This window comes from Paraphaeosphaeria sporulosa (genome assembly GCF_001642045.1).
Source record: "Paraphaeosphaeria sporulosa strain AP3s5-JAC2a unplaced genomic scaffold CC84scaffold_13, whole genome shotgun sequence".
NCBI lineage: Eukaryota > Fungi > Ascomycota > Dothideomycetes > Pleosporales > Didymosphaeriaceae > Paraphaeosphaeria > Paraphaeosphaeria sporulosa.
The window spans coordinates 375,465-385,608 of NW_017253372.1; the positions used below are offsets into that span (position 1 = coordinate 375,465).

The following is a 10,144-nucleotide window of genomic DNA, read 5'->3' on the forward strand; positions in this document are numbered from 1 at the left end:
TCCATTGCATCAATTTCCTTTCACGTTTTGCTGATTGTCGATAGAGTAGAAGCACGAGCAAAGCAACTGCACTCGATCTCAAACTTTCAGGTGTTTAGTATGATCCTGGGACTAGTAGGTTCTTCAGCTCAATGGTACTCTGGACGCCACTCAGTGGCACGAAGTACATAGGTATCATTGAATCCCCGTTTAGGACATGTAGACTGTATTGCACGTAGCCTGAGCTTGAGGCGGAACCCCCTCCTTTGCAAAAGACACTAGTTTGATCAGGCTCAGAGACAAAGGCAGGACCGATGTTCTCCCAGTAGGATTGAGGAAAGCATGCGGTGGCATGTATGAATTGGGCTATGAGGACCAATCGTCCATCATCGATGGTGCCAAAAGATCCTGGAACTGCTTCGTCGAGAACAGTTGCGATGCGGAACTTGAATGTCGACCGGAACCGAGAAACAGGGAGCGCTTGGAGCGAGGTATCGTGAGTCACACCTTGGATACCGAGAGCATGGCGGAATCTTCCAAGAGCGAAAATAAATTATGATCGCTCCCGCATGTTGCCAGATCCTTTTTGAAGAGGAACTGCAGGCTGTCGGATGCTTGGGTCCATTGTATGAGTTGCCGAACGTCTACTGGCGGCACCCACGTGATGAAATGGCACTGAGACCTGCTCGACCTCGACCGTGCCAGGGATGCGCTTGGGAGGCGGTCCTGGTCATCAACAGGTGGATTGAACGTCTCTACATAGTCGTCTAGCTCGAACACATCGACGCGTACAGGACGGATTGAGCGCAACCATGGTATTAGCTCGTTCTGAATGTGGAGGCAGACTTGCGTCATTCTACTCATGTCAGCGATCCGAGTTTCGTTGTCCGCAGCTCGAGGTACTCTTTCCGCGGTCTGCATGCGCATAGCCGTTAAATAAGGGATGACCTCGCCGCTCCTCGCACTGTTGCGCATCGTGCTGGGCGAAAAAGACATTTCGATGCTGTCGCTATGAAGAAGGGGAGATTAGCAAAGTGAGAACTAGTAACAACACACGGTATTCAAATGTATGATAACAAAGAGCTAAGATGCGCTCAAATTTGGTGGCATATGAGGCTGGCGCAATCATCCAAGGACCACTACATTACAGACCTGTTACATTCATCCTTATTGAAATCAAAAGGTCATGGGGGTTTCTGCATAGAAGCAACTCAATATTAGGATAATATACCACTACGAAAAATCACCGAGAAACATGAAATGAACGCGATGTTGGCTCAATGTTTGCTGTCGAGCCGCCTATAGAACCAGACAAATGTTTTATAGGAGACGCATCGACGTATCTCGTGAGTATTTCAGCGTAGAGCTGATACTTGAATCTATCCGCTACCTGTTCACGTTGTCAATAATTCACGCAAAGCTTGAGCCCACCGCCCACGTAGCGTCCGCATTGAACGAATTGGCTGCATCAAAAAAGTGAACTCCACCGTTGCTTGCAATATAGGCCACATTATCAAAGTGGCGGAAGTATCGGGTTGGGTAACCCCAAGCTCGAATTGTGCTGCCCGAGCCGTTGAGACCAGCGACCGAACAGAACGTGGCGTCTTCCTTGAACGTCTTCGAATTGTCGTTGGCGCCCAGTTGGAGAACAAAGTTGTAGTGACGAAGGTAGCTACCAGGCGTGTCCTTCGATTCAAACGACCAACAGGCACTGTTGCCGAGACCTGTGCGAACTGTCCAGCTGGCTTGCTGCTTGAGGGATGTGGCGCTTGACGATGTAACGACTTGAGTGTTTACAGTGGCGCCAGTGTGAGCCAAGTAGCGTGTGTCGTATCCAGAGGTGGTAACGCGAAGTGAGATTGACTGACCAGCGGTGAGGGCCGTGCCGCTGTTCATCGATGTAGTGGCATACTTGGCCGCCACAATGTTGGCTTGAACAGAGTTCTCAACATCGTCGGAAGGATAACCGCTGGTCATCACACCCTCGTAAAAAGTACCTTGAGCGCTAATGCTGTTGTCACCACCGATACCTAGAATGATAGCTCCCTCTTTCGACATGGGATTGTATCCCGAAGCGGTCGGGCGTGCGCCATTGTAGTAGGTCGATAGTGAGCCCGACGCAGCATTGCCGCCCTTGATCGCCCACTTGTTCGGACCACCCTTGAGGACAGAAGTGAGGAATCGGTGGGTGACGGTCGGATCCGCGGTGTTCTGCTTCGAGCCTTGGCCAGAGAACAAGCCGTTCTCAAGATCGGCCATAATCCACGGCCCACTTCCCGAACCACTACCCCAAATACTGTTAGTGCCGAAGTAGAGAGCCTCCATGTGACCATTGCCTGTGTCGAGGCTGCTGGTCTCGGCGTTTCCGTAGTCGAAACAGCACCCGTCGTTGTAATGAGTACCATCGAAGATAGCATACATGCCTTCAGCAGCATCGCCTACAGCTGAACCGCTGACCTTGTTGTTGCGGTAGCCGGTACCAGGTGACATGAAGACACCATAAGCCTTCTGTCCGTTCAGCGTAACCGGAGCTCCAGTCGCACTGGCCAAGTTGTCGTAGCCATTGGTCTCCGGGCCCTTGAAGCCGCCGGGTGGAGCTTGGGTGAGATGGTTGCCCCTGCCGGATTGATCGTAGATGATGGTTATAAGGCAAGTAGTGGAGGCACAGAAAGTATCTTGAGCCGCAGCATTAGCAACACCACCAGCCGAGATTGGCGCAATGTTGGTGGTGGTGTTATCCGACCCGCGCTTCACCTGGTACAAGGACCCGGAGAAGGCATTGTAGAGGGCTCGAGTCGTCGAGTGTGCTGCGATGCATGGCGTACCACCGGCTGAGTAGAGGTCGCAGGGGCCGGCGGCCACGAGAGAACCGGTCGCCAGAAGGCTCAATGCGACAGAAAGCCTGGAGGACATGTTTGATAGGGCTTCGAGGAGATGCATCGCCACATGTACAACATCGTAGCGCTTTATAGCTGCGCTGATCTGTATTTTCCACACCTATCCGTCCTGTCCCTAGGCCCGCGGTTTGTTTGTTAATATATCAGTATATGAACTTCCTCCAATGACTCCACGCGCGGCGTACCCACGGGGTATCGAGCAACCGAGAGGTGGAGAAAGAGCACTTGGTGTCGGTTCCATGCGCCCCGAAGCGGTAAATGTGAAATATACCATGGCGAAAAGCTTATTAGAATCAAGAGAATGTTAGTCGCAATAGGCTTCGTGAAGATTTGCAGTACGCGTTCGAACTAGGAACAATTGCGGGGTCCCCGGATAATCCCGGTAGACCGATCGGGAGAATACCTGATCGCGTTAAGCAGTCACGGACGGGAAGGCCGTACTAAAGACAATTGGTGGATTGCCATCGGGACTTCATGAGTTGACCTACAAGGTATCGCTAGATGCGTACTAGGTGGAGCCGCATGCGAGAACTTCAGCCACGAGGCCTTGGATTTGACCGAGGAATCGCTGGCACAGTGTGCCTCGGCCAACGTGCCTTGCTGGAAGCGGATGCCTTCAACTCGGACAGCGATACCATTGTTTGCTGCAGTGCTTGAATGATCGTGAGGAATGGATGACCAACGTGCCCACATGAACGAGTCGGCTCCTGCATGCAGTTGGGCAGGAGAGAGCAGCCCAAGCGAATCCGCCCATCGACCGCTCCCGAATGCTGTAGTCAGGTCTAACAATGTCTCCGGCGCCTCTGGGGGCAACCGTTTGGATCCTCGATGTGACAGAATGTGCAGTACCGTGTCCGTGCACCCAATGCACGGATTCACCCAATGCACGCCGAACACCCGACGCGTCAAAACTCCCTAATCTTCAACACGCGATAACTCCACCAATATAGACCTAATTCAGGCTGCAATAAATGAAATCGAATCGCGAGAATCAGGAGAAGAATTTTTATATACAGAAGTTGCTACTAAATATATTATCAATCGATCCACACTCTCGCGAAGACACTAAGGTATCATAGCGACGCGTGCAGCCACTGTAAATAGTTAACAAAAGCTTAGCCTATAGCAAGAGCAGGAGCTTGTATAATATATTAAAGGCCTTATAGAGAAACACCTACCTCCTACTCGGGAGATGATACAGAACTTTGCCTCTACGATAGCAAAGGAGCTAGTCAGCGAGAGCTGGGTTACCCACTTTATCAACTGACACAGCATTCATCTTATCTCATAATAGACAGTCGCCATAGACAGCAATCGCCACAAAGCTAATTTAGAGGATAAATATCACCTCTATTTCAACTATCTGCATAGCAAGATCGATTAATATCAGATAGATCCTCGTCATACCTACAATATGGATGAGAAAGGCTTCCTAATCGGTATCCTTAGCAGATCAAAGAGGATATTTAGTAGACGAATGTGGGAGAAGAAGGAGGTTAGGGCATCACTCTAGGATAGTAATCACGTATGGATCACGCTCCTAGCATATATCTGCGCTGATGAATCAGCTCTACTGCCAAGCCTAATTTACGAGGCTACCAACAAGGCCATTCAATCAGCCTAGGTGGAGGATATTAAGGCAGGAGAACATGATATCTTTATCACCTCATCACCCTCTAGCTGGACGAACAACGATATTGGGCTTGCCTAGCTTGAATAGGTATTTGATCGCTATACAGAAGAGAAGACCCAATGATCATATCGACTTCTAATCCTTGATGGCCACGGATCCCATATCACTACGGACTTTATCAACTATTATAATCAGAATAGGATCCTCCTTGCTATCCTGCCTCCTCATTCAACTTATACGCTTTAGCCACTTGATGTGACAATGTTCAAGCCTCTATCAACAGCCTACTTAGCAGAGCTATCAAAACACCTTTAAATGGGCTAGGGTCTAGCCTCTACCACCAAAGGCAACTTCATCCCCCTATTTGAGAATGCGTAGAAGGCTTCCTTCAAGGAATCAATAATCCTTAGCTCTTTTACGGTATTAGGGATATCACCACCTAATCCTCACCCTGTCACGAGAGCAACGAGTAGAGACGTCTGCGGCCTAGTAGTAGGCTGCAGATGGATATTACTGCGTTCGGTATCTACGTGTATGTACAAGACGTTGGATAAGGAGAGAAGGTCCTCTTCCCCTTAGCCAACGTGGATCTATCATCTCGCTTCGTCGCGTGCCCTTACCAAGGGTAGCTAGCGCCATGGTTCGACCTCAGCTAGTAGACAGGTCACCCGTATGCTGTTCTATTGGCTGGTCGTCAGCGCGCATCCATGCTTGTCAGGTAGCCTGGGGTTACCGTGACACACCCAGTCCTTAATAGATTCACCAGATCTCAAGAATCAAGAGAGAGCTCCTCATCATCACTTAGTAATCATGATTAGAGAAAGATAGATAGGCTCATACACTCCGCAGTCAAGGATCAGAGTAGTAGGGATACTTAGAAGCTTCGTCAATCACTCCACACCTATCTATTCAAAATGAGCTACTCCACCATAACATTAATGGGCTAAGGCAGGCGCTACCAACAAAGACGAAGTATAAGAAGAAGGATAAAGCTCTAGATCTATAATAGCATGATAAATATCATAGTGGGTCAGTGTTTTAGTCACCTAGAAAGGTAAGGGAGGCACGTGTACGTCAATCTATTAGGGAGTAGGAAGAAAAGGAGCAGCGGCTTCAAAAAGTAGAGATAGCAGAGCTAAAGAAGGTAGCTAAGCTCTATACGGAGTAAGGAGAAGAGCTAGTAAGAGAAGCGTGTTACGTAAGAAGCAGCTAAGGAGGCAAAGGAGAAGGAGCAAGCTCAAAAGGCAGCTTAGCGCGCTGCCTAGAAGTCTACCCGTGACGCTGAAAAAGCTCTAGAACTATCCCAAAAGGGTAAAAGGAAGGCCTCTCAGCTATCTCTATAGAGTAGAAAGCGTCAGAAATGTGTTATTGATGCTCAAGATGTTAGGGAGGCCTCAGAGGGCACATCTACTGCCCTAGCTAGATCAACACGCCGCAGCCGCAACGTTAAGCTTCCAGATAGATTTAAGAAGGGCAAATTGATCGCAGCTATCGACTTCCTGCTCCACTATCTCGTGATAATATTGTCTGTGGGTGATTCTATGGCCTCATTTCTAGTGGAGCGTTTATGTTGTTCGGCGTGCATTGTGTGAATCCGTGCATTGGGTGCACGGACACGGTACGTCAGACCCAGCATTGATCGCTGAAATGGGTGACCCGCGCCTACACCTTTTGCCTTTTGGGTGTTTGTGGCGCACTCCCGATGCGCGTCGGTGCTTCAACACCACCTCAGCTTCGGTGCCTCATAACCACCTCGAATCGTACAGCAGGTAGGTTCAACTCTCTGCGCGATAGGTTTCCCTTGGTAGCCATGTCGACCTTGCGAGCCCTCGTTGCGGGAGTGGCCGTTGCCTTCTTGAGCGCTGCTTTGCTTGAGCGATGGTTCCGCGCGCATCCTGAGGCCGGAACACCTCCTGTCCTGTATCCTAGGATTCCGTTCATTGGGCACATCATTGGCCTCTTGACAGAGGGTGCAAACTATTATAAGATAGCCAGGTAATGTTTCCGATTGAAGAAATCGAACCAACAAAAACCTAACCCTGTACAGTGCGCGCTGCAAACAGCCCATCTACACGCTGCCCATGCTCTCGTCACAAACCTACGTCGTCACCAGCCCCCACTTAGCCAACCACATCCAACGGGCATCGTCTACCCTCCTCTTCGAACCGATAATACTCCCTGTGACACAACGAATGGTCGGCTTTTCCAACGCGACAGTCGAAGCTTTCCGCGATCAGGAGGCAAAGAACGCAAAGAGACCAACCTTCCTGGACCGACTGCACAACGCAACGTACAGCTTGATGGGCCCGGCGGAGATCAGAAATCAAGGCAAGGTTGTCCTGGAGCAAATAAGCCAGCGGCTCAATGCTCTGCCCGACTGCGATAGGCCGTTGTTTGAGTGGTGTCGTGATTTATTCGCCCAAGTCACTATCCACGCTTTCTACGGACCTGAAAACCCATTTGCGCTGAATCCAGCGCTGGTCAAGGACTACTGGGTGTGGGAACGTGACGTGATTGGTGTGATGGTATCACCAATCCCGCAGATCACGAACAGGAAGGCTTATCTCGCCCGCGAGAAGCTAGCGAAGACCATGATCGATTACCTGGAAAGAAAGCGCTACACTCAAGCTAGTGCTGTCGTACAGGAGCGTATTCGCCTGCACATTGAACTCGGTGTCTCACTTGAAGATAGAGGCCGTTCTGAATTTGGCATGCTTTTTGGGGCACTCGTAAACGGGGCCATCACCGTCTTCTGGGTCTTGAACTACATCCTGTCGCGACCGGACCTGGTGAAAGAGTTGCGTGCTGAGGTTGAGAAGAGTGCTTTTTCTGTAGACCACTCGACGAAGACTGCCAGTATTGTTTACGAAGCATTACGCACGGACTGCCCGCTCCTCAATTCTGTCTTCCGAGAGTCGCTCCGCTTGATCGCACCCATGACCTCAGCTCGTTTCGTCACAGAGGACACTATCGTGGCTGACACATACAAGCTGCGCGCCCAGTCTGTAGTCCAAATCGCTGGAGGAGTCATGCACGAAGACGAGGAGGTATGGGGTCCCGATGCACGGGAGTTCAATCCCCGGCGCTTCATATCCACACCCAATGGCACTAAGACAGGCCCAGGGGACGCAGGAAAGCACAGTGTGCACTCTGCGGCCTTTCGTGGATTCGGCGGCGGTACTGTCTTCTGTCCTGGTCGACATTTTGCGCACATTGAGATTCTGTCTCTTGTCGCGGTCCTGTTGATGGGTTGGGACTTCAAACCGCCGCAAGGCAAGGATGCCATCGATTGGGATCCACCAAAGGATGTGAAACGCATACCAATTGGAGTTATGAAGCCTCTCAAAGACGTGGTTGTGGCCATGAACAGACGCGAGGAACTCCGAGACCTAACATGGTCGCTAAAGATGACATAAACGGCCATCTCGGTCGACGCATCGCAACCCCGTCAGGGAGAAAACAGGCTTTCATACGGATGGGGTCTGTATTGTGGCCTTGTGTACTGCACAAGCGGTTAATGGAGGAGCTCATGTGCCAGACCTAGCTGCAGCTACTTGGAAGTTTATTATTGGCCTAGTTTCAATGACACAAGGTGATCTGTGTGAGACCACTATCCCATCTCATCGCTCCGACCTCAGCGCGGGAGCTTATGTACCCCACACACGGCCTTGAGCCTCAGCAGGCTTGCGACTGCACTGTATGCTATATTTGTGCGGTGAATCCCTATGAAAAGTTCATGTGCGAGCATCAGAGTGGCAGCATGGGATAAGTTTAACACTGCTGTTGGCAACGACACTTCGTTCAAGCCGAACTCGATCATTCTGCGTGTCCTTACTGAAGGCCATGAACAACATTCTTCTTTAGTTGCCAGCTGACACCACAAGAAACTTCTATAGAGAGGAGTTCGTGAATCGAAGCTATCCGCGGCTATTCGCCGCTAATTGAACGGCTGAACGCCACCAATAGCTGGTTGCTAAGCCAACATGGATTTAGAATGTCGCACCGTTCTAGCTCGTCGCACGGTGGCGTTGATCTCTTCTCCCCGAGTAGCAACATCACTCGGGTCTCATCCAATAGACCAATTCTGCTCGACCAAAATTCACTGAAGCCAGCGAGATGCACTAATGTGTCCTACACTACGTTTCAAAGTGCTTGATTTTACGGAAGAACCGGATCGACGTTTCGATACACCACATCAACAGACATGCTCTCGACAACATTATTGAGCATGTTTTGCTCGAGTTCTCTGATGTTCGAGGTGCGGATCTACCCGTAGGCACTAGAGGCACGTGTGGATCCCCCAACGAAGCGAACCGCTCGGAGCCACCTCCTATGTGCAAAGTTAGCTCATCGCATCGGCGATTATACAGCTGATGCTCCTGTGGCCAATAAATTACCTCATACTAAGAAACTCCTACGGAGGTCCAATGAGCTTGCTGATCCAGCCAGCTAGCCTTCTCCCCAATTACACGATGGACTGAGCTGTGGAACCAATAGTCTGTTATGCTTGCGGCCGTTTCATCCTTTTCTGCCCCCCTCACTTCAAATAACAGTGCTGTGTACATCTATATCAACCCTCCGACCGCATTGCACCTCCTTTCTCTCTTCACTGATTCAATACCACACACCGCCATCCCCTTCGACCTTGTTTCGTACTATCATCATGCAATATCACTTTCTCACCGTGGTTGCGGCCGCAGCCTATGTCTCAGCCCAGGCTACAGAGTCTCTCGTACCCGTTGGCGGCAATTGCGACCCGAAGGGTACCGCTTGCGCCGAAGGGGCAAACTGCTATGCCGTCAACTCTATGCTGCAGACTGTGTGCGGCAACTTTCAAGCATCATGCACTAAGGACGCGCAATGTAATTACTCGAAGCAATGATCGACGAGCACAAGCTGACTAGAGACCACAGGTGCCTTCAACACTTGTAACCTACAACAAGGCTTATGCAACGGCTTTTTGCCATCCTCCGCATCCTCATCTGCAACTGCACCACCAGCAACCAGCTCTTCTGCTTGCCCTGCGCCTGGTTCAACGGACAACCAAGGACGTTACAGCTGTAACCCTGCCCATCAGTATCCATCAGGACAACAATGCGTAGTCATTGACGGCTGCTACTTCTTGTCATCCACCGTCCCATCTACCGCAACCAGCGCCCCAACTTCTTTGCCGACAGCCGCAGCTGGCACGCTCCCACTTGGCGCACAGTGCGATCCCCGCGCTACACCATCACCATGTGCCGGTGGTGCACAATGCTGGGCTTCAAATTCGATGTTGATTGCAGCTTGCGGAAACTTCAACGCTGCTTGCAAGCAAGACTCCGAGTGCGCTTTCAACACTTGCAACAACGGACTTTGCAACGGTTTCAAGCCAACTGGAATCAACAACGGTACATCCACCGCCCAATCCACTGGCGGCCATGGTGCTACTAGCGCACCCACGAGCACGTACACTCCTCCCGCCTTCACTGGTGCCGCAACTCTTTCGCGAACAATTGAGACGAGTGGGCTCATGGCTGCGTTGCTCGCGGCGGCTGCTTGGATTATGTAAATGGACTCGGATACCCTGGACCCTGCCACGGCTTGAGAAGAGCGCCGGCGTAGGATGGAGGAGCGTGGGTACTTCGGCAAAAAT

At 50.8% G+C, this 10,144-nt stretch overlaps 4 protein-coding genes across 4 annotated transcripts; 2 read left to right on the plus strand and 2 right to left on the minus strand.

Moving 5' to 3' along the window:
- Nucleotides 1–223: 223 nt before the first annotated feature.
- CC84DRAFT_1168904 (uncharacterized protein) lies at nucleotides 224–1,172 on the minus strand. Its single transcript, XM_018179518.1, has one exon. The coding sequence runs from the start codon at nucleotides 973–975 to the stop codon at nucleotides 481–483; it is 495 nt and encodes a 164-aa protein (XP_018030368.1). The 5' UTR covers nucleotides 976–1,172; the 3' UTR covers nucleotides 224–480.
- Nucleotides 1,173–1,224: 52 nt separating this feature from the next.
- CC84DRAFT_1168905 (arabinofuranosidase/B-xylosidase precursor) lies at nucleotides 1,225–3,174 on the minus strand. The gene has a single exon (XM_018179519.1). It carries the CDS (start codon nucleotides 2,890–2,892, stop codon nucleotides 1,390–1,392), a length of 1,503 nt encoding a protein of 500 aa, XP_018030369.1. The 5' UTR covers nucleotides 2,893–3,174; the 3' UTR covers nucleotides 1,225–1,389.
- Nucleotides 3,175–6,166: 2,992 nt separating this feature from the next.
- Nucleotides 6,167–8,265, plus strand: CC84DRAFT_1168906 (cytochrome P450). The gene is made up of 2 exons (XM_018179520.1): nucleotides 6,167–6,504; nucleotides 6,557–8,265. The coding sequence occupies exons 1-2, from the start codon at nucleotides 6,320–6,322 to the stop codon at nucleotides 7,923–7,925; spliced, it is 1,554 nt and encodes a 517-aa protein (XP_018030370.1). The 5' UTR covers nucleotides 6,167–6,319; the 3' UTR covers nucleotides 7,926–8,265.
- A 907-nt stretch (nucleotides 8,266–9,172) lies between these two features.
- On the plus strand, nucleotides 9,173–10,060 carry CC84DRAFT_1180836 (uncharacterized protein; the record flags this gene model as incomplete). Its single annotated transcript, XM_018180511.1, has 2 exons — nucleotides 9,173–9,371; nucleotides 9,423–10,060. The coding sequence occupies 2 exons, from the start codon at nucleotides 9,173–9,175 to the stop codon at nucleotides 10,058–10,060; spliced, it is 837 nt and encodes a 278-aa protein (XP_018030371.1).
- Nucleotides 10,061–10,144: the final 84 nt, after the last annotated feature.